Source organism: Nipponia nippon, unplaced genomic scaffold (assembly GCF_047370975.1).
Source record: "Nipponia nippon isolate SJK-2023a ecotype South Korea unplaced genomic scaffold, ASM4737097v1 scaffold_2, whole genome shotgun sequence".
NCBI lineage: Eukaryota > Metazoa > Chordata > Aves > Pelecaniformes > Threskiornithidae > Nipponia > Nipponia nippon.
The window spans coordinates 1,251,871-1,279,472 of NW_028262336.1; the positions used below are offsets into that span (position 1 = coordinate 1,251,871).

Consider the following 27,602-nt stretch of genomic DNA (forward strand, 5'->3'; position numbering starts at 1 on the left):
AGCAACTGCTGCGGTAACTTTGGGCTCAGCTGGCTTTCTTCACACATTTTCTTTTCTGAGCTTGTCGGGAGCTGGTGCCCTCAGCGGGAGGTGGGCACCCGGCTGTGCTACTTGCACGTTCCTGCTCCCAGGAGGGAGGCCCCACCAACCTCCACCCACCACCCCCTCCAGGGCTCAGTTACCTCCTGCAACCGCCTTGACGACGCTGCTGGCTTCTTTTCTTGCCGCACAATTGTAAACCTCTCTCAGTCACCCCCTTTCCAGCAACCAGCCCGGGCTGGCAGTGCCGCCGGGCGAACCCCACGGCTGGTGCAGGTTGGCCGCCCCTCCCCGCACAGCTCCGAGCCCTGAGATGGCACGCTCTGAACGAGTTGTATAGATGGAAACTCTACCAAAGCCGAGTTTTCTAAAGAAATGAGTCGGTTTGGAAGCAGCCACTGGGCCTGGGGGTCCCAGTTACACGCATCATACTACTTGTCCAGGGGCCGGCTCTCGGCCAAGCTCGCCCCTGTGCACCTCTTCACCCCTCCGCTGCCCACACCGCTCCTCCCGCCCCCAGCATCAGTGATTATACACGGGCTTTTAACCGCCGCAGTCCTCAGCCGAGCCCAGCTGGCAAACGTTGTGAAACGCCAGAAGCCGTAAGCGCGTACGTGTGGGATACGGGCACACCTCGCCGGGGAGAAACCCGCGGCAGTGGCCAGGATGCTCCTCCTTGGCGCAGAGAAGGAGCAAGGGCAGGCAGGATAAGTAAAAGGGGACAACAGAGAGCAAAGAGATCAGCTGTGCTCTCCAGAGATGCACGCCTGTGTTTCTCTGATTTTGCCTCCTCCTAAGGAAAGGAGATAAGACAAATCAAGTGTCTGTGACAGATGTTAGTCACGCTGCCTCACGTGCTACTGAAGGGTGCTCGGCAGCGCGGGGCAGGAGGGGGAGCGGGGAACTCTAGGCACGGTAAGAAAAAATTAACCACTTTGTCCCGCTCCTCAGCGGGCAGTTACGACTTTTCCTTGTCCGGTATAGGGCGTTTTGACAAGCTCTCCCAGTTACCAAGCCTGGGCCAGCTCTCTTCTTGGAGGATACTCTCGGTCTTCTTTCTTTCTAGGCAGCATGCAGAGAGGAGAGCCGAGGGGCTCCAGGGGCAAAGAAGAGGCGAAAGAGATGTCAGCGCCAGGCCAGCGTTCCTCTTCCAAGGCGTAAGATTAGATACAGTTGCCGCGTTGCAGAACGAGGAGAGAAATGTCACCTTCAGAGGTGATCTGACAATCACGAAAATAAATTACATAGAGAAGAAAAAAAAAAAAAAAAAAAGAGATGAGCGTTTGTGAATATTCATGAGCAAGTCAAAACCCCCAAATTAACAAGGAAATTAATTTCCAAACTGATTAGGCTGCCAACTCCTTTTATTTAAATAAATCAACAATTGCCTTCATGTGACTCCTGCTGAAGAGCGCAGAGCTAATCCTGGCTCCTCCCAGGAGGAAGTTTTGCGCTGCCTGGGATGACCAATACCCCAGCACCTTCTGGGGACAGGCGGGCGCTGCGGCTCCAGCCGCCTGCCTCTCAGCCGCCAGGAGATTTCCCTTTGCCCACTGCTCCGGATGTTGCGGTTTCATGATCGCCCGAGCCAATCTAACCGCTGGCTGCTATAGTCGTGCTCTCCCTGGTCCCACCCTCTTACTCATGCTGGCTCCGAAAAAGCTGTTCCAGCATGCCAAGCTGGCAGAAAACTCATGCAACAATTAAAAAAAAAAAATATTTCTCCCGAGTCAGAGCGCTGCAATGGCTCAGCCAAGTGCCCCGTGAGCCACACCACAGGTGAGGAAGGGAACCCAACCTGGCTTGGGAGGTGGCCCCAGTGCCAAAGTCAGCAGGGCTACGAGCAGTGGAATGAAGCAGATGATATCTAAAAGCCTCTTCCCACCAAAATTTTAAAAGTCTAAGACAGAGCAGAGCTACAACAGCCAGCTTGGCTTGGTGATTGCACGGGGTGTCTCCAACTCGGCGTGGGGGCAATCAGCCAGCCCGGCTTAGCGATCTCGTGGAGCGCCTCTGTGTCGTCCTCTCTAGGAACAACCTCATGCCTTCTCCTGAGCCATCACCGAGGCTCAAGGGACCGACCGCCGCTTCGAGCGCGGTAGCTCACGCTGCACGGCAAGGCGCCTGGTAGCGCCAGCACGCGGGAGGCAGCGGGGAACTGCCAGCCAAAACTCAGGTGGGTTGAATCCGTGAAACTTCTCGGTGAGAACGAGCGCGAGTTGCAGCCCCCTCTGGGGTGAAGTTGTGAATGGTTACAATAAAAAAAAAAAAAAAAAAAAATCAGTATTTGGGTGTGGTTACACGAGCCACTGGCTTGTGACTATGGGAAGAGGGTTGCCCCTCTCCCCTCCACGCCTGGCCTTGCTCTCCTGTTCCCTGCAGCACTTACGGGACTCAGACGGCCCCGCTTGCCGCCCCGGCAGCAAACCAGCTTGCTAAAAGCCCTTTCCATTGGGTTGGCGCTCGGAAGGCGCTCGGCCAGGGAAGCGCTAGAGCCAGCGAAGGACCGGGCCGGGGCGGTGGCGGCCAGCCTTTGGGTCAGCTCCTCCGGACCAACCGACCTGCCCCGTGGCGCCGGGGCTGGCACGGCCACCCGAGCCCACCCAGCGGCTCCCACCGGAGACGGTGCCAGCAGGCTGGCGGTGAGCCGGGGCGGGAAGGCGGTGGGCAGCCGTGGGCAGCCATGGGCCGCCGGGCAGGAGGCGCAGGCCGGGCGGTCGCTGAGGCGGGCACGCCCTCACGCCTGCCGCAGCCGGAGCGGGGCCAAGGACACCGGGCCGCAGGCCGTGAGGCGAGGAGGAGGGGGGCGCTGAATTATTCATGAGGGCTCATGAATATTCATCAGGGCGACCGCCCCGCACCGCGCACGTCACGGCGGGAAAGGCCGCCTCGGCCGGAAGCGGGCTCGCGGCCGGGCTCGGGGACGCCGCGCGCCCGCCCGCCCGCCGGCACAGCCACTTCCGCCCTTCCTCCAGCCCGGGCTCCCCGCACTTCCGGTAAGCGCGCGCCCGCCTCTGCCTTCCCGCCGCCGTCCGGTCCCCGCGTCCGGCCCGCTCCGGTCCGGTCCGGTCGCCCCAGCGACGGCTCCGCTGAGGGGAAAACCTGCCCCAGGCCGGCGGCCGCCGCCGCTCCGCCTCTTTTTCAAGCGAAGCCGCCGATGACGCCGTTCCGCTCCGGTCGGCGCCCCGGAAGAGCTGAGGCGGGCTCCGCCCCCTGACCCGGAAGCGACTCGCCGCTCCTCTTTCCGGTGAGGAGGCCGCTGCTGCCGCTGGAGTCGGGGTCGGGGTCGCGGTGGCCGCGGGGGGGTGGTGCCCGGTAATCGGCCGGCTGGCGGCTGTGGGGGCGGGGGGGGCCGGGGCCGCGGGGCTTCCGGGGCCGAAGCGATCCGGAAGCGGAAACGGAGGAGGGCTGTCTGTCCGTCCGTCCGTCCGTCGGTCGGTCGGTCGGTCGGTCGGTCTGTCTGCTCGCCCGCCCGCCCGCCCGTCCCTCCGTCCCGGTGTCGGGTGCAGCGCCAGCCCGGGGGCTCCGCCGCGGGGGGAGTCCGCGCTCCGGGCCTCGCCCGTTCCGCGTCCGCGGGGGGAGCGAGCGGGCGGCGCGTCCCGTCCTCGGCCGCCGCCGCCGCCGTGTGCGCCCGGGGCCCCGCGGGGGGAGGTGGGTCCGGGCCCCCCCGCCCCCCATCCCGGCCGCTCCCCGCGGGGAGCGCCCTCCCCCGCCCATGGCCGCTGCCCCGGGGGCTGGACGTGGCCGGTGGGGCCGGGGGCCCCGCGTTGCGCCGCCCGCTGTCATGCGGGGCCCCGGGCGCCCCCGTAACCCTGGCGGTTTGTTTGCAGAGACGGCCCTGGAAGGAGGAGAAATGCAAGAGGAGGGAGAGTGAGAGGGGTAAGGAGCTCCCGGAGCTGCGTGAGTGACACCCCCCCCCCCCCCCCCCCCACGTCCCGCGGGCTCCCGGCGGCCGCAGCGCGGGGGGGAACGGGCCGGGCCGCGGGTCCCAGCCGAGCCGCGGGGTGCGGGAGAGGGGACCGGCTGCCTGGAGGGAGGCGAGGAGCGGGGTACGTCCCCTGCCAGGCGCCCGCTCCCGCAGAGGCTCGGGTGGTTGGGGCGGAGGCGGCGCGCGTGTCGGGGAGCGGCACCAAAGTTGTTCTCGCTCTGGTGCGCGGGTTTGGGGTGCAGGCCTCGGTCCGGCATGTTTGGGGTGTTCCTGATGTGCATCCAGATGTGCTCGTTCTAAAGATATAGCGGCGCTTCAACTTTTTAGTGCTCATGAGCTTCGTGGAGGCATTTTTTGCATTTCACCTAATAGCCTGCGTGGCCTTCAGCATCCTTAGTATTTTGCAGCAATTACGCCTAAAAGCTCCTTGTTATTGAACAAAGATCTCGGGCAGACGTAAAACGACATGGTAACTCCTTCCCGAGTGTCATACTCAGGGCCTTTTGTCAACTGAAAACTCTACACCGAATAGAAAATAAAAGCGAGGTGTCTGGAGAATAATGAAAACCGTATTAAAAGTCAGCCTCTAAATACCTGCCTGTCCAACCTTGATTATGCCTTCCAGAAACACAGCCTCTACCTCACCGTGTACTTGCACGTGCTTTTATCTGTGTGTTTATGATTAAAGTGATGACCTGCAAAGAAGTATAAGTCCAGCACGTTAAGTATATGTGATTCTGTGAAGTACTCTGAGATCTAAACTCCAGATTCCTTGTCCCCTGTGAGTTCCCTGGTTCACCGGGTTGTTTATTTGGTGTATGTACCTTTGTGGTCTGTACATAGAAGGTGTTTTTGGTTTATATCAGGAGGGTACGTTGACATCTGTCTGATACTAGACTGGTGAATAGGAAGAAGGTCCCATCTCTGGCCTGTTTGTGGAAGCTGGGATGATGAAGGCACTGCAGTGGGAACGTGCTGTGGTACAGGGTTGAAGCTCCAGCCCCTGTCTGGTAGTTATAGAGCAATTGGAAGGGTTACGTGCAGAGTTCTGGTAACGTAAGTGTGAGCAGCGTTAAAGTGGGGGCTGCGAATAGGGGTGCATGTTTTCAAAATACCCTTTAGCCTAAAAGCGGGGTAGGGGAGGGACAGCCGGGGGTGTCAGGGCAGTAGGTTGGTGGAGGAACCTCACCTTTGTTTTCTCCCTTTGGAAGACTGGCTTGCTAGTGAGATTGCATGAAAGCTTCAACTCTTACACTGTTTCTCCTTTTCCTCCACATTCTTATAACTTCATCACACTTCAGCCTTTCAAGCCAAAAGTGTTGAGGCCTGATAGCTGCTCAAGCGTGAGGCTTTTTGGATGGGGAGGTGGATTCTAAGAGAGTTTAACGAAACCCGCGTAGTCATCTTTTGAGAATCAATAAGAGCCTTATTTTGACTTGCAGGCTTTGTAAACTAAGCAAACAAAAGTTAGGTGCTCTGTGAAGTTCTGGCAGGGTGGAGGGAGGCAGCCGCTGAGTGCCCTCGCCTGTGCTAGGCTGGCTTTTAGAATCTGGAAATGGAGTTGCCTTTCATACCTTGTACTCTTTAAATAAGCAAGCTGTTGTGAGATTTTTGTTTAAATTGGCATCTTTCTGTTTAACTCCTGAAGTTCGCAGTTGAATCCAGGGGAGTCTTGGACAATTACAAAGTTCATTTGGAAGAATGCATCTGATTATTACACGAGACTTAATGTTTTTACGGAATCAGGTTTGCTTTGATGTTTTTGATGTGGAAGCTGAGCAAATAAGGGCCTACTTATTTTAAAAACAAACAAACAAAGAAAAACCCCAAAACCCAAACTTGACATTCCGAACAGAAACCCCTTCTTGATTCAGGTGGTGCTCCATTGCCAAGAATGCGTTATCTCTTCATGTGTGTCCATCCTGTGGGAGGAAAAAAAAGTCATGTAATTAAGCGTTACCTACACAGGGCCTTGCTGTGGGCAGTGTACTTGGTAATTAATTTGGCTCAGAAAAGAAAGCAGAGGAAGGAAGGTAAGAGTCTTGCCCCATCAGATTCTGATTGAATCACAGCAATGCAAATCCCGAGTAATTCAGTCAGGCAGCTGGCAGTCTGACTGCATGCCACCGATGCAAGGTAAATAATTCATCCTTAAGTGTGTTTATTGGTTGATTTGGAGTGAGTGAGTGAGGCAGGAATACTTGGCTTTGCTGTTGCGTGAGCAATTCATAAAAACAAAATTATCAGGTAATTGGGTTCGTTTAAATACTGCTTCTCTACATAGAGGAAAATGATCTTCGCATTTTAGCTCACACGCAGCAATTCCACGTGTATTTATTCTGCCCTAATATACTTCTGGAAAGTAAGTGTTTCATGCGACTCAGGGCATGCTCCTCAGCTTATCTGATGATTGAGACAGGCCCTTCAGAAACAATATTTACTCGTTAATTAGACTACTGCCACATCATAACAGAAGTGGGAGTGGGACAATTTGCAGGTAGCTGCATGAGAAACCTACTGTGCTCGCTTTCTCTAAGCAGCTCGCTCTGCCAGACGTTCTCTGAGCATCGTTTTTACCACATTTATTTTACGTACCGGTTTTGCCATAATTTGTTCAGGAACGGGTGCATCTTCCGCTTCACCAAATATTCTTTTGTGAATTTCTTTAGTTTTTGAACAGTGTTTTCACGACTGTAACAAACTTTGTCCGCTAATGCTGTTACACAGAGGAATGTAAGGATTAGAACGGAAAGGGCTTCTTCAGCCGGGTGCTCCTAAAGAGATTACGCCTCCCTCTCCAGAGGGCTAACTGGTGTCTAACTGGTCCTCCAACTGTGCGGAGAGTTGAGATGGCGCAGTGGGCACTCGACTGGGGACAGAGTCCTACAGAATCTTGTCCCAAAGATGGGAATGAAACGGGCAACGGAGAGCCGTGACACCATCTCACTTGGAAACAGGGTATCTCAGGAGCAGGGTACTCAGGTTGTTTTTCCCGCTGCTTAGTCCCGTTGGATGAGAGAGGAGGATCTTGTCTGTCAGGAATATCGAGTGATATTTGCGGGTTTCTTCCGAGAGTGGGGTGGTCAGAGCAGTGGGCAGCAGGAAGTTAGGAGCCCGAAGTTTGACTTCTTGGTCTGCTGTGGCTGTCTGTTATCTCGGGCCAGTCTATTTTCCCCTTTCTGCCTGTCTTTTCTTCCTGCGTAACATAACGCTAATGTCCCCTTGCTGCATCTGGGTCCTTAGTGTTGAGCTGGGGTGGAGGGACAGGCAGGGTCCAAAATTTTCACTGCTGTCTGTCACAGTGGAAAATGGTTTTCAGCTGTATTTGCTTGCTTGCAGATGCACAGACTTCCTCATTTATGCTATGTACTTGGGTGGATGATAATTGGGGAATTTTGGAGGTGTTCTGGGTTTGTAGTCGGTCCTTTTTTTTTTTTTTTTTTTTCTTTTGCATGGAGGACTATTGGGCAAGAGGCGTTTGAGTTGGGCCCAAGCCTGTGGGAATAGCAGACACCTTTTTCCCCTGAAAATAATTTTTGGATTTGGGCAGATAGCTCAAAAGTGGGGAGAAGTTGCTCAAATAAGAAAGGGGAGATGAAGGAACTGTCACAGCGTTGGACTGAGTCAGTTCCATGTTGGAGTCTCTTTGGGTTTAATGTTCTTTTTGTGTGTGTCTGTCCGTCTGTCTTCCTTCTCCTCCATTCCTCTTCCCTTCCCCCTTCCTCTTCCCCCCTGTGCCCAGCTAGGATGGAAGAATCTCATTTCAACTCCTCCCCGTACTTCTGGCCAGCGGTGCCCACCGTCTCGGGACAGGTAAGATCTTTGCCTTCCAACGCTGGTCTCGCTTCCCGTTAGAAGTTCACGCGTGATAAACGTTTCTGTTGCGTTTCTTGCTCAGCCAACTACTGGGAGAAGCTCTGCCAGGGTATCCTAAAAGCTCTTCTTCCCACCCGTTTAGATTGAGAACACCATGTTTATTAACAAGATGAAGGAGCAGCTCTTGCCCACAGAGAAGGGCTGCAGCCTGGCTCCTCCCCACTATCCCGCCTTGCTGACAGTGCCCACCTCTGTGGCCCTACCCACTGGTATCTCCATGGACTCGGACACCAAGCCGGAGCAGCTGACACCACACAGCCAAGCCCCCGTGACTCAAAACATCACCGTGGTACCAGTGCAGTCTGCTGGGCTCATGACAGCAGGTAGGGGACTCCAAAGACTTCGGCAACGTATGAAGGAGACTCCGGGATACGGGTGCGGAGGGTCCTGGGGAATCCTTTTCGGGCTGTAGATTACTCCTAGCCTTACCGATGGTGTGGACTGCCTTGGCATGGTTTCCCTGTGAATCTCTAGGTGCTCCATGCATCCAGCCTCTTTCTGGAAGTTTGACTTCCAGCAGTGGAGACTGGGAACGTGTAGGCTACTCTTCTGTTGGGGTTGTAGTCGAAAGGAGGTGTATAAGGCTCGCTTCTGTGGGATAAGGAGGTCGGACATAATTAGAGATCTCATAACTGACTTCCTCCGTCTGTCTGTCTGTCTTTGCAGGTCCTGGTCTGGTGATAACTTCCCCATCAGGTTCCCTGGTGACCACAGCCTCCTCTGCCCAAACCTTTCCCATCTCAGCTCCCATGATTGTCTCTGCGCTACCCCCTGGCTCGCAGGCAGCCCTCCAGGTGGTTCCTGACCTGTCCAAGAAAGGGACAACCACCCTCTCTGAAGGTGGCGGGGGTGGCGGGGGTGGGGGAGTTGCCCCCAAACCACCCCGGGGCCGGAAGAAGAAACGATTGCAGGAGTCGGGGCTGCCAGAGATGAGCGACCCCTTTGTGCTGTCAAACGAGGATGATGAGGACCAGCACAAGGATGGCAAGACATACAGGTGGGGAGCGGCATTAAATCTCAACTGTAACGTTGCGCGGGGCTGGGGGCGTATTTAACCCTTCAGAGGGTTACACGGGGAAGAAGAGATCTCTGCCTTTTCCCTGTAGAGTCCCTGAGTAGAGAATCTTTCTGCTGCAGAAAGAGTTTTCTCTCTAATCAGGAATGTTTGCAAGCTGATGGGTTGACCCAAAACTAAGGATCTCGTTCTTGGGGGACAGCCTTGATTTCCTGAATATACAGCTGTTCACGCTACTACGTTAGTTAATGACCAGGGTGTTACGGAGCCTGAGCCGTATCCTTGATGCCACAGCTGGGTAGCATGGCTGGTGTACCGCAGAATGCAGTGCGGTCTGGTGCAACTGGAGCGCTTCTGGTGCAACTGGAGCGCTTCTGGTGTACCCAGGTGCCCCAAATTAGGACTCCAGTCTGTCCAGTGTAAAGACTACAAACCGGAGGCACACGCTTTACGGGAAGTGAACTGTGGTGATAGCCTCCGCTCCTGTGTGCGTTGCCCCTTGTGATCTCCTATTTCAGCATTCCCAACAAAATAGGGGAAAAAAAATATATTTCTGAATTAGGTATAAGGGTGTTTCTGAGCCCTAAAGGTATCAGATAAGAGGGGGAGAGTTCTGAGCCCTGAGGTTGGGTTTCTGAGCTTGGAGGGATGTGGCTTGAGTTTACAAGCGAGTGGTGGGAAAGGGAGAGATTAACTAGGAGGGTATACTTAAAGCAGAGGATGAGGAATGTGGATGTTTTAGGAAAGGTGGGAATCGGACAGAGCAGGCCCGTGCTAGGGAGGAAATGTGATGGTCTGTCTTAGTTGGGAAGCAGGAGCTCGGGTGATTTGGTGATAGGTGTGTCTCAGGGATGATTAAGACTGATAAGAGGCAAAGGAGTAGCCAGATGGAAACAGAAACAGGAGATGGTCCCTAGCTCTTCTCGCTTCCCTCCTATGTGCCCGTGATCCTGTCTTGAACAATTTCCCCCTCTTTTTTTTTTTTCTTTTTGCACAGATGTAGTTATGTTTCTGGAATTAAGTCATAACAACATGAAGGCATCTACACAGAGTCAGTTCATCCGCTCCAGGCACCGCTTCGTTTTTAACGATAGCGTTTAAAAAATGTTTACATTTTTAAATCAATACAGTTAAATGGGTACAAAACCAGAGCTTGGATCAGCCTTTTTATTCTCTTACCCAATGTCCCAGTTCTTCCACTTTGAAAATATAATCAGCGTATGGTGAAGAGGGGTGGGAGTGTTAGGTGGCTCGCTATTTGTAATCCCACCATTTATTTTGGGCCTTAGCCACAATTCCACACGACTCAACCTGCTTACAGTCTGGGTTGCTAATTAGGTTGTTAAATATGTATTTACAGGGGACACAATTGGCAGTGAGCACTAGAATTAAAGCTGAACCAAGGCTTTAATTATAGCTCCTTGTTTACTTGTAAGTTTGGAAAAAAATGCCCAAGACCAGGTGGAGTGACTCAGCAGAAACTTTATGAACACGCACAGTCTGTGTAACAGTTCATGAAAAAAGACTTTGCTGGGAAAAAAACAAATGAGTTTATATGTAGGAACATGTAATCGGGAAGATTTTCTGTCTTCATGTTAAACATCCGAGCATGATATCTCTGCCTCTTCCTCCAGCCTCCATCGCAAGCAGGCCTTCCTCTGAGCAGAGCTAAGGTGCAAGATAGCTAAATTGAGATTTTTTTGAAGACTGCCAAGGAGCGTTTCTGCCCTCCTTGGCATCTCCTCTTTGGCTGATGCCTTCCATGTGCAAGTTTGGAACGAAAAAATATTGTTGAAAAAAATAAAGGGAAATGGTATCTTCTCTTGGAGCTGTGGGAGAGAAAACCTTTGTGAAATACAGTAAAATCATTTCTCCATAATATACATATGAATAGACTTGCAAGTTAAAACTTTGAGGACTCCTGGGTTCCTTCTGCATTCTAGAGGACGATTCGGGTAGTTCCCGTTACTACAGCATGCAGGCATATCCTAGCTAAATTAAGACCGTGGGAGAGGTTCATCTACTCCTGCTCCCTTCTGAGGCTGGAGGAGGAGCTGCTTGTGGTATTCATACGTCTATGTTTGTATGATTTCACTGATTCTTACGATGATACGCTGAGGACAATCTAGTCAGATGCCTGAAAGGAGTTGTACTATATTGATCAATATGACTTTTTCTTTTTTTAATACCTAATTCCTAAAGCCTGGCGTTATTTTAGCAAATTGAATTATTTTTTTGGTTTCTAAGTTTCTTTTGGAGCTCTGCGAGCTCTCTTGTCCTGGGCGCCTGGGCAGGTGGCTGATTCCCTAATTCCTGACCCCCGGTGTATTGGCAAAGACAGAGTAAGGCCTTGAATGGGTGACACAGCAAGGCAGCCGTGGAAGGAATCGGAGCACAAAGGTGATGTTCGTCTCACAGCTCATCCCATTCTCTACTGAATGTAGAGATTCCTGCTCCAGCGAATGGCAGCCCTTCTGCTGCTGTGTCCTCTCTAGAAGTGAATTGGTAGTCTGCTGTGAAAGTGGTGCAAGAATCTTCACGACGAGGTTTTTTTCTTTGTAAGAAAAGGTGTGAGGCTTTTGCTAATGATGGTGCTCATTGCAGATCTTGGATATCTAGCCTTAGGATTTGTCTGGCAGAGTCCCCGGTGCTTTGCTTTGTGCTATTAGAAGAACGCTTGCACCTGCAGGGGACAGCATCTAACCTAGTCCTGTGAAGCATTTTCCTTCATGAGTAATGTCGCTTCAGTCTTGTCTGGATTCATTGTCAGCTCTTTGTTAATCTTCCCTGACATCTTTGTAGCATTTACTTTTTTCTGTGGAAAACGAGACCGGCATCAAGAGTCTTTCTAGTAAGATGCTGGCAGCGTGAAGCACGTGGCTTCTTCTCAGTACTTCAAAAGGTGCTGAGGAAGAGAGAGCAAGCGTAGGTCCTGGAGACGGTAGTGTTGTTTCTTAGTACTCTTTCGGTGCATGTACCTGTGGACTTTTAGAAGTTTGTGGTGTGATGTGATCAGTGGACAAGACTTGATGAAGTGGTTCAGCCTATCTGGGCCAGGTCATCAGTTCAATCTCTCTGACAAACAGTTCTCTAAATAGTTTCTTCTTCGCAAGAGGAAGAGAGCTCTTTATAGGCGTTGCTTGGTTCCAGTATTAAGTTTGTAAAGGCTAGGACGGATACCAGTTTATAGTCTGGAATGGTTTTGCAAGCTGTGCGTTGGAGGACCCCAACAGAAAAGGCTTGAGAAGGGCCTTGCCATCAGGCGGTAACCAAGCAGCTCCCTGTTCCCCACCGCCGGTTCTGCGTTTCCCTCCTTTCGCTAGGTTGTGGGAACAGCAGGGGGTTTGGAAGACAACAAGCAGCTGCGAGACGTAGGAAGCTTCTGAGGTACCTCCAGGGTGAAAAAGCGCGGAGAAGCCTTAGAAGGCTTAGCAAGAAGCGGAGTTGAGCTGTAGAGAGCGAAGCAGCTGGATGGAGGCTCTCTTCAGTGAGGAAGTTAGGGGCACGGGGGGGAGACAGCGGTTTGAATACGGCGGGTGGGTATGTTTTCAGACATGTCTCATTTTAAGCCTTCTTTTCGGCCCTATGCTGGATTTAGCATTGCTGTTTGGTGGACTTCCCATGGTTTTGAGTAGATTTGAAATCTGCTGGCTGTGGCTTTTGTCAGCCATATCTATCTGTGAAAATATGGTCAAGTTTGGCCAAGTTGTAAGCTTGGAAAAAAATCTGTCAAGTGTGCTCTGAGATGCTTTATAGTTTGGGAGTTGATATATGCGAAGATTACGTCCTCTTTGACGTTTCTTGAGGCTTGCATGACTCCAGGCACCGACCAGACTGTCCGTCTCCACAGAAGAGATAAATACACTCTAACCTCTCTCAGTTTCTGTATGAGGCTGGGCTACGTGTGTATGCTCTCTGCAGCAAGAAGCATCTTCTAGACTAGCGCTGAAGGGCCAAGCATGCTTTTCCTTCAGTCACAACTGCTCCTTCTGCTTCAGAAGGGAGTCTTTTGTGCCCAGCGTTGCCGGTAACCTCTGATGGGCACGAGGGCAAGGTGCGAGGAGACACCGCTTGGTTCAGATGTCACAAGAATGAGATACAGGCAGGGCCTGGAGCTGATTTTGTCCAAGAAGTCTGGAAACTTGGTAGAGCAGAGATGGGAATTGAAAAGGAGGAGAGGGAAAAGACTAGAGCCTACAAACTAGGGAGTGCAGCTGAGGATGCGATGGAGAGTGTTTGCAAGGGAGAGATGGCACAGAGATCAGCTCTGAAGGACCAAGACTGAGGGGAGGAAGAAAGAGGCAGGTCTGCTAGGGGCTGGAAAGTGAGGAGATACCTAGAATGAGCAGAACTGATGGGTACGAGAGCGTGGGATGTGGACAGAGAAATAGAAGCGTGGGGGAGAGGGGAGAGATGTGAGGTAACTGGGAGAATGGGGATAGGGAGGAGCCACTGCAGTAGAGGGTGAGGAGGCTGTGGCGTGTGGGTAAAGAGCTTGGGCCTGGGTCTTGGTGCAGGAGGGAAGGGATTGCAACAGGCCAGAAGGCTAAGGGCAAAGCGGGAATTAAGTCTGAAGTGTCAGGCAGACAGTTTGACCACATTCCCTCCAAAGCCTAGAAATACTCAACCCAATGTTCCTAAATTTTGCCGCGTCTTCTCAGCACGAGAATGCGACCTCCTCTGGCAAAGAACCTCGTCCCCCTCGAAGGCCAGAAAAAGGTGACAAACGGCCAGTGCTGTCATTTATCACCCCAGCTGCAGTGGCAGAGGGCTGTGCAGTGGATCTTAAGATTGCTGATGACCAACGTGGGTGTCGGCGTGATGCCACATGTTGGAATTTCTGTTTGCTTTTTTTAACAAGTAGTTCCGTGAGCAGCGGAACTAATGAAGCCTGGTTCCCAGCGGCTCTCTCCTGTGTGGATTCTCTGATGTCTAACCAAGGGTGAGCTTCCTAGCCTTTCCCTCAGCAGGGGGCTCCAAGAGGGTCTCTCTTCTTTCCTCAGCTGCATATTTTTGAGACTTGTGGTGGCTTTAAGATCCTTACCCCTTTTCCAGATTTGGTTGAAATTGGCTTATGATCTCCAAACTCTAAGGAGGACAGGTGCACACACACATCCACACATCCACACATCCACACGCAGTTTGTACACATAAGCTTTGCTTTGTATATGAACGCTGTGCCTGGAGGTTAGAAAATGTCAGGATTAAGACTGACCGCATGCCTTAGGATGTAAGAAGGTAAAAACTTGCCTTATGGTAAGTTCTCTCCCTTCTGCTGAGATGCTGTAGCTGTGTGTGTGTGTGTATGTGCGTGTGTGTGCTCTCAGTTCATCATAGTGCCAAGCAGAAGGAATTAACAGTAAAGGTTCTGCAGCCCTGAGCTTTAATTTTAGCGCGTGTTACTTGCGTGTCAATGGAATGAGCGTGTGCAAGGGAGTGAGAGGGGCAGGTAGAGTTTCGACGGTGGAGAGAGAACTTAGAAACTATTCTGTCGCACGTCTTATCTGATCGCACCTTAATTTGGCCCTGTTGAGTCAATGCACTTTGATACCATCCTTGATTATGTGATGATAGTCATTGTGTATGTGATGGCCTGTCAGAGTCCTGCATGTTTATGTACAGAACCTGAAAGGAATGTTTTAAAAAAATTATACATATAGATATTGACATGGGGTTGCAGAATTGAGAAGGATGATTTGGGGAAGGCATTTTAGTCTGAAGAATAGTAGGTTGTGCTTGCCTCTGCCACAGATTTGCTATGATATCCTGCAGCCTGCATTATCCTGCAGATAATCTTGCCTCGAAGCGTGCACAAATATGAGCTAGGTCTAGACTTCAGTGGATTTGCATTTGCTGCAGGCTAAAAATGACCACAGGCAGTTATCCCGAAATAATTAACATTCGGTGTTCCCAAACCATAATCTCAAGCATCATTGTATAGTCCTCTGTTACGTGTCAGACCCTGTTTTGCTTTGCAGAAGCATTGCATCTCATAGCCGTAGCATAGAAATCTATAGGAGCTGTGATTTGAATGTATATAATATGAATTTTCCTTTAAAGGAAAAAAAGCGGTCACAGGTATCAGTTTGGCCACTCGGAACTAGTGGTCTATCTGTCTTGCTGCGTTTCACTCCCTTCCCTTAGAAAAAATAAGAGGGGGGCATTGTGGGGATAGATGAGCGCTTCTGGAGCACCGATGACTTCCGTGGTGGGTACAACAGACGAGTGATTCTGCTTCACGAGGCTGGAATTGCATGTGGTCGATGAGGCTTGAGGCTGTGCGCCGAGCGGTGATGAAAAAACCCGGGCGCTCGCTTGTTAAGTATCTGTCTGTGCGACATAATAAGGATGCAGTTCCGTGGGAAGAGTCAATAAGGCTGGATCGGAACGCACCTGCATTGCGGAGCCAAATGATGGTGACATAGATGACCTTAATCCTGGCGTTTCCCGATTTGCTAGTGCTTTCTCATGGGCCTTTTGCATTCGTGTAATTTTAGCTTTTGCACGTTATCGCTGTACTAGGAAAGCCCTTGTTAGGCGTTATCGTTTTGCTGGTCTTTTTGCTAACAGTGACCGGTTTCAAAAATTGGTAGACAAGGTCTTAGGCCTGATGTTGTTCAATGATTTGGAGGTCAACAGAAAGTCACGGCTGATAATTTACAGATAGAAGCGAAGCTGGTGGATAGCTAAAAAAAAAAAAATAGGGAAGCTTTATGTGGTTGTTAAACTGGAACTATTCAAGCAAAATATATTTTCATGCAGCCCAATGGAAGACTTGGCCTTTAGGGTCATACTGTGCGACTTCTCCAGCAGTCGGGGATTGAGGCCTGGGCGTTTGGACACAGTGGGAAACGATATCAGACAGCAGCGTCCTGTCGGATACTATTGAATGTCTTTTGCTCTAAAGATAAGGAATACGGGGAAACAGTATCCTGGAAAGCAATGGCTGTGAAAAAAGACTTTTAGGAATTAAGTGACATCACGCGAGCTCCCAGTGCGAGGCTGTGACAGAAGAGGGTGAATGCAATTGTTGAAAGCATGAACGCCGAAGTCATTAAAAGGAGACAGGTAACTTGTGAAGCATGCTGAAATACCGCAAAATTCTGTGTCTGGTATTTTTAAAAGGTCGTTTGGAAAAACAGGCAAAATGCAGGAATGCCCTTAAATCTGAGAACTGGAAAAGTGCTGTATGGTGAGAGCATTTAAAAACACTCGCTGCCTTGCCAGGAGAGTACGATTTTCAAGCCACCAAGTGCCTGAAGGACTGTGGAAATAAGTTGACTGAGGTCTCCAAGCGTAGCTGATAGATTGGACAGTATGCGTGCCAGTGGCGTAAATAGGTAAATGGAACCCCAATGTTGCCTTTTGAATAGGAGTTGATGCTGGGTGTAGAAGTGTGGAAGCAGAGATACAATTCGTATGCTTTCATTTGGCATCTTCGTCGTCGCTGGCTTTACTTAGGTCTTACCCGAGTTTTCTAGCTGTGTATCTTGGATGTTAGGCCTGTCTCCTTTCTCCTGCCTCTTACGAAATATTAGCAAGGAAATGTTTAACTTCAGCTTTAAAAAAAAATGGGGGAATAGGAGGGTTAAATTGGCATTTATCATGAACCGTGCATCCATTATTATGCTACGCTTGCATTAGTTACTTCATTAACTCTGCCTTGCAAAGGCAGTACATTTCTTTCCTTGCTAAATGAACTGCTGACTCTGACAGCCTAAACTTACTCTTGTCGTCTAGTTTAACTTCAGACCTTCCCGATTTTGATTTTTTTTTTATTTTTAAACTTGTGGTCTAACTTGTATTTGTAGCCTAACAGAAGGAACAAGGGCTCAATTAACTCCTAAGACTAATCTCAGTAGATACTAGGAATTTGACTTCTCAAAGCCGTGTAAGAGCTTACATAGTTTTCACAACTGTGCTACTGATTAATTAAGCACTCGATTGAAAAATGCTGTTAATCCACGCTAGGGAAATTTTACTATGAGCTGGTATTTCGGATGGTATTTTATCTCATAACAGCATCTGATGAATGAGGCGGCACATTCCGCGAAAAGTGGAAAAAAATATGGCACGGCGCGCCCCAGAGTTGTAGTCTAGTTGCTATAAGCATCATTTTGTTTATGACTCATCGTGATGACTTTCTTATAGGAGCAGAATTAGAATTGTACATCCACCTTTTACTGCCATTTCATGATTTTTAAGGGTGTTTGTGTCTAACGTGAACGTTCTCCGAATGCCTCACTTTATTTCCCTGCAGATTCTCTATAAAAAGAAATGATTATAAACCTTGAAAGGGGTTACTTTTGATCTCTGGCATATGGCTGGGTACTAAATTAACGACTTCTGTGAAGAGATGCACCTCTGTGTTATGAAGAGTATGTTCTCCTAGGCTGTCTAAATTTGCAGAGCCGTACCGAGCAGCTGCGGGGATGTTGTGTCACGCCGTCAGTGGGATTGCTGCAGTCATTTCTGTTGCTTGCTCTCGGGAAGAATACAATGGAAGAAGTGGTAGTTTAGAAGTTTAGACGGTGAAAAGATTAAAAATGAATACTAAACAGAAGGGGGGGGGGGGATCAATTCTTTCATACAGCGTTTTGTTCATGCTTAGCAAGGAGCGCTCCCAACTTTTCCTCTCCCTAGCCAGGAGAATTTCCCTGAAGTAGACTACTGAAATGCTGCCAGCGTCAGATGTGATGTTCTCATTATCCATATAGATTTAACATTTTTTTTTAATCCATATTTGCCCACTAGAGGGCTGATTGCATCTTCCCCTTTAATATTTGATGTTGTCTGAGGCAGAATGCGAAGCCCTTAATTAAATGGATCATTTGTTCCCTTGAAAATGCCTGATACCACACAATACAAAAGTCTCTGAAATGCAGCTTTCTGCTATATTCCAGGGCTTTTTCTAACTCACAAGGCTCATGAATTTGTTAATGCTACATAACATTCTTGCCCTCTCAGGGCTGATGCTAATTAGATGATTGGAAAATGAGTCCTTGCAAGACTTTCTTTTTAAATGTTGTTTGAAGAACAATACTGGAATGTCTGTCGCTGCTAAATTCAGGCAAGAGGGGGTTGTTTTTGGGGAGAGGGGGGTGTTTTTGCTAACAGTCAGATTTATCTTCCATTTTTACGCAAGTGCTGGAGAGGTTTTGAAATACCTTCTGTGTAATTTTATTTTGCAAATGGAAAAGGCCGTTCAGTCTGTTTCTCTTCATTAAAGTTTATTCTAGGGAATTTCTGACCTGAAGGCAGATTCCTGACAAAGCAAATAAGTAAAGGGAAGGATGCACAGAAGTTATGGCAAATAAAGTAGATGGCTTTATGGCACTGCAGATTAAATGCCTGGGACTACTTAGACTTGATGACATAGTAGAGTTCATGAATTTTTCAGAACAGAATAGACTGTTTAAAATACATAGTCATGGGTACAACCCAGAAGAGGTTAGTGCCCAGCATTGTATCTAAACCAGAGCAAAACTCCGAGAAAGGTATTTCTCTCAAAAAGGGAGCTGGATTCTCAAAATACTGATTGTAGAGGCCAAGTGATTGAGGCCATACCATAGCCTCCGAGCGTTGTTCCAAAGAGGCATTATTCTCATGGTTGGAAAGATCCTGTTTCCTCTTGGATTTTTTAACTTCTACTGTCAGTTATTGTTTCCCATTATACCTTCCTTTGCTCATAAAGCAAGCCCCTAGTGACTGATATTTTTCTCCCTACATAGCTTGGTCAATACCCATATCAATCTATCTTTTAAGCTTTTCTCCAAACCTAGATAGGCTGGACTCGGCGAATCTTTACTGCGAAGCCGATTTTCCACGTGCCATCATTCTATAAGTTCGCTGAACTTGTCCGAGTTTTTCAATAAGCGTTCGCTCCACAGACTTCAGCATTAGACGCGCTGTTACAAGAACAGTCGCGCCGTTCCTCGTTACAAAAAGGACCCCTTCGTTTTGGTTAGCCGTGTTAGCGCAGCATCGCACGGGGAGCTTGTTCTCAAGGGAATGGTTCCTTAATCAGAGGACTGGTATTGCGGAACAGGGTTTAACGGAGAGTAATGGAAGTCAGCGTCTGCTTGGTAGAACTCACGGCATGGGATTATGCCATAACTGCTTGCATTAGCAGGGAACCTGGCGACTGAGAGGCATTTTTCAGTTCAGTATTCACCTCTTTCTAGCATTGCTGCTTTCAAGGATACAATCCTTATCCTGTAAGTATGACTTGAGAACTGCAAAATGCATACGCTGTATTCAAGTCTAGCTTTAAACGTTTTCGGAAAGTCTGCAACAAGCTGCGTAAATGGTTGGAGGTAGCTGGGTTTATAAACCAAGAGCTACCTTTTAAAAAAGATGATTCTGATGTTCCTTTTTACTCCTTGTATCTCTAATAGATCTAGGGATAAACAGCCAAATTGCTTCTGCGTGTTGATTCCAGAAGGGACTGGTGTGTGTGTGTGTGCGCGAGGGGGGATTTATGTAAGGATGTATTTAGCTCGCGTGTTCGGTTAGGGTTTGCAATTAAAGCGGATGAAGAGAAAGCTGACAGTAGGAAACGTGGGAACAACTGTTAGAGATGGTAATGAATGTAAAAGAGCGATGGAGAGGAAAAAAAATGTTACGGCAGGTGTGTGGCAGAGCGGGCAGGCGCGGGTAGGGAGGCACGGCTTCCAGTTCAAGGGCTTAAAATCAAGCCGTGGCTTGGAAGGGCCTGTGGAAGCGAAGGTGGGTGCAGGATAAATATTGCCTACATGACATACGCTAACCAGACCGCACACTTCATAAAGCTTCAGGCTCCAACGTCAGTAGTCACAGTAGTAGATGTAATGAAGTATCCTCCTGGGACGAGCTGGATATGGGGAAGAGCAGGATCACCTCTCTGTGGCTCGTAATACCTGCAGAGACTTTTGTCACTGAGCAGTTTTGTAAACACTTGTAAAACTTGAGGAAATTCCCAGACAAAAACGTAAGTCAACCTGCTGTGAAGGTTGAATTCGTGTTAGCCAGACTTCTTCTGGGTGGCCTTTTTTCTCACAAATGTGACCCTGGAAGTTCCAAGTGCAGGTTCAATTTTGTCTCGTTCAATTAAAAAGTCTGCAAATGGAAAAATTAAGTTCAGAGAAACCTTAACTCTGCCCCTTGGTGGGCACACATTTGGGGGGGGGGGGGGGGGGGAAAGTCCATAACTTGGATGCAGCTTCTCTCTCTGTGTCAAATTATCAACCACAAAAGCTTTTACCATCTTGAATTGTGTAACAGTGCAAGCTTGTCTTAACAGCCTGGTGTCGTGACGGAGGAACAGTTTTTAACAGCAGCATCCATAGCAGATAGATGCCAACTGCTTCTTCCTCTTCACAGAGTCTGTGTGTTACCAAATACGTTTCTGATCATTATGGGAACAGATGGGGCCAAACTCCTAGACAAAACATTTTGCATCACATCAGTAAGGTAGAAATGATGAAAACCCATTAGACCAGTGAAATCCCACATTTGATATCCAGACTATCTTTGTGAGACTCACTAGGAGAGCAGCGCTGCTGTTATTCTCAGCGTTTTGCATTCTAAATGCTCGAGTGTCTTCTCCAAAAATGGGAGCAGAGTTAAGTGGGTTTGGTCATAACTGCTTTTGCAGACTTTGCAGTACATGGAATTAACTTTTATTATGAAGATGAACCTTAACCTGGGATTTCCAAGTTTTCCAACCTTTTTTTTGACTGAAATAAATCATAGATGAACAAAGTGGTTTTTTTGTCTGGGAATTATTATCCCTGTCCCCTTCAGATTGCCGTTGGAAAATTTCCAAAGTGCTGCCCTGTCTCCCTTGTCAGCCTAATAAATTAACCTCTTGGATTCTTCCAAGACCTTTACTTGTCTGGCTGCAAGGTCTCGGTTGGTCTCTTCTGCCAGTTCCTAGCTTAAGTTTGTCCCCCTGGGACTGGAGTACTCGCAGCCGAGCACAGTGTCCTGGGTGAGACCTCCCCAGAGCCACGTAGCGAGAAAACCTCCCTTCTTCACTCGGTGTTGAAGACCCCGACCAGTTAGAGTTGGTAGATATTGGGGCTTGTCCCCCCCCGTGTGACACTGTCTCTTCCCCTCGCCCCGGTCCCAGGTGCCGGATGTGTTCGCTGACCTTCTACTCCAAGTCGGAGATGCAGATCCACTCCAAGTCCCACACGGAGACAAAGCCACACAAGTGTCCTCACTGCTCCAAGAGCTTCGCCAACAGCTCCTACCTGGCCCAGCACATTCGCATCCACTCAGGGGCCAAGCCCTACACGTGCAGCTACTGCCAGAAGGCCTTCCGCCAGCTCTCCCACCTGCAGCAGCACACACGGTAAGGGCCAGAGGAGGCTGGGGGCCCTCCGCATTGCATGTTGCCGTCATCCCAGCATGCTGTGAGCACCCTCAGCGGGCGACTGCCTGGGGAGACCTTGCTGTTTTCCGCAGGCCGGTCAGGTCTCGTACACGACAAACCGGCAGTAGTGGTATCCGACACGTGAGACTTGTCACTTGCTGTGAGGGGCTGGGTGTGCGCAGAGGTTAGCGCTGCTCGCTCTAAAGGGCGTCTGCAATGGAGTGACGCTTTCTGACAGAAGGTAGGGCTGGTTGTGTCAGAGTGAGAGCAGAGTGGGTGTAGGAGGACTGTTCCCTGTCAGCCCAGCGCAGTTGTGCCAAACGTCTCAGTCCAGGCTTGCAGCCCCCCTGCTATTTCAGCCGTAGGCTTCCCACACACAGCTCTGCCAATGCCCCTCAGTCCAAACTCTATAGTTCCTCTCTCTGGATCCTCCCCCGGTGCGGACAGACCATGGTCTCTTGAATCCAAGGGGAGCACGGTTTGAGACCGAGCGAGCTCATGCCGTGTTTGGAGTTCCTCCGTGTAGCAGATAGCGTGGTGCTGTCCCACCCCCTTTGTGCCCTCATTCCATCAGCACTAGCCAGATGGCGGTCGTGTCCAACTGCTGCTGCTCCTCCTCCTCTTCGGCAGGATCCACTCCAAGCTCCACACGGCGATTGTCAAGCCGCACAAGTGTCCTCACTGCTCCAAGAGCTTCGCCAACACATCCTACCTGGCCCAGCACCTCCGCATCCACTCGGGGGCCAAGCCCTACACCTGCCGCTACTGCCAGAAGGCCTTCCGCCAGCTCTCCCACCTGCAGCAGCACACACGGTAAGGGCCAGAGGAGGCTGGGGGCCTGGCCCTGGCCCCCCCGCGCTGCCGGCATGCACCTCCGTGGAGCACGCGCGCCAAGCATGCGGGGGGCGGGCGGGGAATGCGGCCGGCTGCACCCTCGGAAGGAGGTGACCCACCAGAGTGGACGGAGTGGAGGCTGCGCAGGAGACACTGACCGCGTCAGGGCTGAGGTGGGCACGTGCTGTCCCTGGGGACCCTTGGTCTTGCACCGCGGGGGGCACAGAGAGAGAGAGCGATAGAGAGAGAGGCATTGGCCGTAGGGGATTCCAGCCTGGCACCACGGGGGTTGGACTGAGTGTGTGGAAGCTTCTCCTGGCATTGCAGGGGGACAGGGACAGGTGAACGCTGTAGGTGATCTCAGCCTGATCGTGCAAAGGGAAGAGTGTTGGAGTGTCTGTCCTGAGAAGGAACAGAGCTGCTTTCTTGGCACTGCAGAAGCAAGAGAACAGACTCCTCTCGGTCATATGGGACTCCTGAGCTTGGAGCAGGGAGCCTGGACCTCCAGACCCCTTCCCAACCCATTTTCAGGAGGCCCACGTGCCGAGCTGGCCAGGCATTCAATAAGCTCTTGCTCCTCAGCCCTAGTCACTCTCTGAAATCTGCTTGACTGCCTATCTTCTCTAACTTCTAGCTGGACACAGGAGCTGGGCAGAGCTCTCATTGTCCAGATAGAACAGCATCTGGAGGCAACATCATCCCCTTCCCTGGTCTCCTGAGGGGCTGTGAGATTTGATCGCAGCACCAGGCCCCGGCAGTCTGCCCTGCCTGCCTGCTCACTACCTCCCGTTTGTGCTCTTCCTCCTCAACAGCATCCACACCGGGGACCGACCCTACAAATGCGCTCACCCTGGGTGTGAAAAGGCTTTCACCCAGCTTTCCAACCTGCAGGTAAGGGGCCGGGCTCGTCCTGCTCACCAGTGGGGGTGGCAAGGGCGGCCGTCAAGTGGGAGGGGAGGCTGCTTGCCTGTGGTGGAGGAGATGGAGAAGTTGGGGCAGCCGGGAGGAGAGCGAAAGAACACAGAAAAGCTGTGGAAGCCCTGGGCCGGGAAGAGATTCCTGGCTTTTGTGGCACCAGCGACCCAAAGAAGTCACGTAAACAGTCATGTCCTGTAAGATGGTAAACTTGACTTGAAAGCGGTGAGACCTTGGTAAAGTTCCTCCCATCTGTTCTGCAGAGTTTTCTAACTCAGCTGGGGCGAGACTTTTGCTAAATGTCACAGAGAATAAAATCTGGGTATCTGATTGGGGGGTTTTTTTTGTTTGTTTTACAATGAAATGGAGAGCGTAAGAGTAGGGATTTCGGGAAGCAGAGGTCGCGTGTCCTAGTGCGGTATCCTGGAGGCGGGGAACTGTCGGGCGTGCCAAATGGCAGAGAGCTGCCAATGCCTGCGAGCAGCTAAAGCGGATCCTGCCCTGAAGGGCAGTGCCAGATGCGGGGAGCAAACCCGCAGTGAGGCAGAAGAGGAGAGAAAGGGAAAAGACTGAGGAAGAGTTGCGTGGAGGCTGAGGAGATGGGGGTTGTGGAGAGTTAGGAGCCTTCAAACGCCTAGTATGCCTGAGAAAAAAGGGCGTTTGTGGGGAAGATGTGGTGGGCTGGAGGGAGAAGCTCTGTCCCCCTGCGCGAGGAGCCAGGCGGGGGCCTAGGGGACTTGGGGCCTGGCTGGAAGGGGGTGTCAGAGGTAAAAGCCTTCTCCGGCACTAACGCTCGCTTCCTTCCCTGCGCTTGCTTTCTCTTTCCTCCACCCTGCTGCCGCCCCCCAGTCCCACAGACGGCAGCACAACAAAGACAAACCTTTCAAGTGCCACAACTGCCACCGTGCGTACACGGATGCCGCCTCGTTGGAGGTACACCTGGCTACGCACACGGTGAAACACGCCAAGGTCTACACCTGCTCCATCTGCAGCCGGGCCTACACCTCGGTGAGTGTTTGCTGCCCCTGGGCGGTGGTAGCAGAAGCGGACACACTTCCCAGGGAGCGGCTCCTCCGGGAGCAGCCCCCCGCGCTGTCGTGTCCCCTTCCCGTTGGCTTTCTCGAACGTCGTCCCCCTCCTCTCACGCCGTTCTTCCCCTCGCAGGAGACGTACCTGATGAAGCACATGCGGAAACACAACATCCCTGACCCGCAGCAGCAGGTGGTTCAGGCACAAGCCCAGGCCTCGCAGCAGCAGCAGCACTTCCAGCCGCAGGGTGGAGGGGCAGCAGGGGGCCCTTCTGGAGACACTAACCAACCCAACCCTCCCCCCCAGTGCTCCTTTGACCTGACTCCTTACAAGACTTCAGAGCATCACAAGGACATCTGCCTCACTGTCAGCACCAGCGCCATCCAAGTGGAGCACCTCTCCAGCTCCTAGAGAGACCTCAACCCAGGGAGCAGAAAGCCTCTTGTGCATAGCCTGCGCCCAGGGGCACCGCTTGTGCAGCGGCCCTCGTGCAACAGTCTCCGGCCTCTCCTCCTGCAACAGCCTCTTCTGGCCGTGTAACCCTGTTCACGGCAGCCCCTTGAACAACAGCCTGTCTCAAGGGGGTGCTCCTTCTGTGCAACAGCCTGCCTGGTAGGAGGATGCTTCCTTGTGCAAGAGCCCCTTTCCTGTGCTGGGATCACTTCCTCGTGCAAGAGCCCCTCCTTTCAAACCCAAAGAAAGGCCCCCGTTTTGCCTTCTCTCTCACTGTAGGATGCGTGTGAAGGGGGGGTGCGTGTTGAGACATGCGTGGTGGATGGGATGGAGAGACGGTCCTTGTACGCGCAGGGGCTCGGACACACGTTTTCAGCAGGCCACAGAAGAATGTGGCAGGGTTCACAGCTGGATGGGGTTCTTTGAGGATTTCCTTGAGTGTCTAAGAGAGAAATATCCATTCCTGTCCCTCCTGCTTGTGAAAGGGAGGAGGGGTCGCTCGTCCTGCCCCGAGGACTGGATGGGAGAAACCTTCTCCCCAGTGGAAGGTGAGACCAGTGCGGGGGGAGAGGTGAGGCATGTTCACTGGGCCGGACAGGTGCCTACGCTGCCCGAGGGCTGTGGAGCGTTGCGCTCTTTCTCCTCCCCTGGTGGAGAGCAATAGAGAGGAGTCTGTCTGAACCGGCTGCCGCCTCTTTCTCCCAGCTGTCTGAGCAGCGCGATGGCCGAGGCCCCGTAGGAATGTGGGTTCCTGCTCATTGCTCTTCCTGCCCGTTGTGGATGATGTCCTAGCAGCTTGTACTCCTCCTCCTCTCCCTCCTGCTTCCCCCCCACCTCCTCAGAAAAGCCTGCAGGCATCAACAACAAACCAAAAAGCAACTGGAGGGAGGGTAAGAGACTGCCAAAATAATCATCACCCTTCTCTCTACTCCCTTTCCCGAAAGGCGGAATGACAGCAGTTCTGACTCTCACGCGCCTGTCCTGCCCCAGTTTCCCAAAGGGAAGGAGGAGGAGGAATAGACCAGTCTTTTCAAGGAGCCGGCAGGAGGCAGGGAAAGGCTAGCTTCTCCTGCTCGCCTCCCGCCAGAGCGCTCTCCCGGGCTCCCTCTTGCCAAGACGGGCTGGACTCACATGGCAGTGGTGGCCTCTTCTGGACCCTGGTCATGGGAGAGAATCCCCAAAAGGTGGACAGTGGAGAGAAGGGGATGGAGATCCCCACAGAGAGACCAATCTAATGAGAAGGGGGAGCCAACAAGAATAAACTGAAGGCCCCTTGAATTTATATATATATATATATATATATAAATATCTATTCCCCACCCCGGCCCGCTCTGTCCTTGCTGTAACTGTTTCTATCTCTGTGTTTATAAAACGCATTATCCTGGCGAATTTTTATTTTCAATCTTCGTTTGTTTTTCCCTTTCTCTTCGTCTTCAATTCTCCTCCCCCCCCCCCCCTTTTTTTTATTGGTCCACATGACTACTAGTCTTGTGTGTCACTCGTTAGTTTCTTTGGATCATGGAGGCTGACTCGGAAGAGAATGAGAAGGCAAGGGAAAAAACATGCATTGTTGGGATTTAAAATCAATCACCCACCCAAAGCCTATAGAATCCCAGACTTCTGTATGAACAACCAATAGGGGCTTCTTTTTTTTTTTTTTTTAACCACCTTGTATAGAAATAAATTGGTGTAAAAGGCTCCTTGAAGGTGGTGCTGCGAGCGCCCTGCCCCTGTGACGTGTGTTCCTTCCCCCAGACCACTGCACCAGCACCTTGCCGCCGGGAGTCCCGAGCGGCTGTGCGGGCGGGCGCGAGGGTAGCGCATCCCTGCCTTTGGGCAGCCTTGCGGTTCGCGCGAGGAAAGCGAGGAGCTCTGCGCCCGTGGAGCCCGTGGCAGAAACCTTTATCTCTGCGTTTAGTCACCAGGGTTGGCCGCGAGTGTTTTGTGGATCCATAGGTTAGGCTAGAAGAAGCTGTCTGACTTGACTCCTGCATTTCACAGGTGACATTTCAACCCATTTATCCTGTATCGAGCCCCAAGAACTAATGTGTATTTGAAGTATGCGTTGACAAAGTGCATTGGCTTGATTTTGAGGCACTGGGACACAGAATCCCTTCCATTGGCGGCCTGCTGCAAGGGCTTCGTGTTCTCACTGTTTAAATATTTCAGCCCGATTTTCTCCTTTGGATCTGTTTGGCTTTGGCTTCTGGTTACTAGTTCTGGATACGTCCATCCCGCTGATTGAGAGAGCCTTAGAGCACAGTGGGGCTTTTTCCCCTGGACTGGTATTTAAAGGCTGTAATATCCCTTCTCAATCCACTTTTTGACAAGCTAAATAGATGGAACTCCTTAAATCGTCCACTGTAAGGGATTTCCTCCAGCCCATGAATTTTTCTTGTCTTTTCTTTCTACATCTTGTCAAATTTTTCACTATCTAGTAAAAACGTTCCTTTCAGAATTGAGTGTTGAAGCCCCGGTGCCGTGGACAAGGTCCCCCTGCCCTTTGCCTTAAGTCTGCAGAGGATTGCGTTTGCCCTTTTCTCGCAGCGTTCTACGGGAGCTCACATGAGCTGCTTGTCTGGTGTGACCCGTCGATCATCTGAAGCCTCGGCTTTCCCTGATAGCGTTTCCCCCTTCCTGCAGGTATGGTCCGAGTTCCGATTTCCCGGCTGCATAACGCGCGGCTGTATCGAAGGCCAGTTTGTGCGACTGGACCTGGCTTGCTGACGGTCCGGGTCGCTCGACGCTTTCCCGGTTTTGTCACCCACAAACTGTATCAGTTGTTATTTTTTTTACTTTTGGATCCAGGTTGAAAATGCTATATTGCATCTGACCTACACTAACTTGAAAAGCATCGTTCAGTGCGACTTTTTATTAGCTGCTTTTTGAGACTTGCAGGCTAGGCATTTCTTAATCTTCTTGGTATGTGATTATGTACAGTAAATCTTTTTGACTTATGGTGCTAGGTCAATGCCTTACGAAAATTGAAGTATGTTGCACCTATGCAGTCCCCTTTGTTAAACCAAATGTATAATGATGTCATCTAAGAGTGAAATTAAGGTTTGGGTTTTTTTCTTTTTTTTCTACAAGATCTATATTTCATAGAACCTTTGGATTATAGGTTTTCTTTTTCATTCATTCATTCATTCATTCAT

The 27,602-nt window shown here is 50.9% G+C and overlaps 1 protein-coding gene across 23 annotated transcripts; it reads left to right on the forward strand.

The window, feature by feature from the left end:
• Positions 1-2,916: 2,916 nt before the first annotated feature.
• ZNF384 (zinc finger protein 384) lies at positions 2,917-27,238 on the forward strand. 23 transcript variants are annotated; one of them, XM_087759466.1, is made up of 13 exons: positions 3,012-3,286; positions 3,870-3,918; positions 4,593-4,748; positions 4,834-5,023; positions 7,714-7,780; positions 7,926-8,166; positions 8,510-8,840; positions 13,720-13,800; positions 20,971-21,195; positions 21,847-22,029; positions 22,863-22,941; positions 23,815-23,973; positions 24,130-27,238. In XM_087759466.1, exons 5-13 carry the CDS (start codon positions 7,715-7,717, stop codon positions 24,403-24,405), a joined length of 1,641 nt encoding a protein of 546 aa, XP_087615592.1. In that variant the 5' UTR covers positions 3,012-3,286; positions 3,870-3,918; positions 4,593-4,748; positions 4,834-5,023; position 7,714; the 3' UTR covers positions 24,406-27,238. The 23 variants fall into 23 exon arrangements, with proteins under 23 accessions (XP_087615589.1, XP_087615593.1, XP_087615598.1 ...); XM_087759463.1 differs by lacking the exons at positions 4,593-4,748; positions 4,834-5,023 and having other exon boundaries at positions 2,917-3,035; positions 3,151-3,286; positions 7,710-7,780; XM_087759467.1 differs by lacking the exon at positions 4,593-4,748 and having other exon boundaries at positions 3,011-3,286; positions 7,710-7,780.
• Positions 27,239-27,602: the final 364 nt, after the last annotated feature.

Bases quoted from the DNA above. Each gene is read 5' to 3' on its own strand.
- ZNF384 (XM_087759463.1), top strand. From the start codon at position 7,715: ATGGAAGAATCTCATTTCAACTCCTCCCCGTACTTCTGGCCAGCGGTG. The intron at 13,801-20,970 runs GTGAGCTTCCTA...CCCCGGTCCCAG, and splicing joins TCTCTGATGTCTAACCAAGG to GTGCCGGATGTGTTCGCTGA. The intron at 23,974-24,129 runs GTGAGTGTTTGC...TTCCCCTCGCAG, and splicing joins GCAGCCGGGCCTACACCTCG to GAGACGTACCTGATGAAGCA.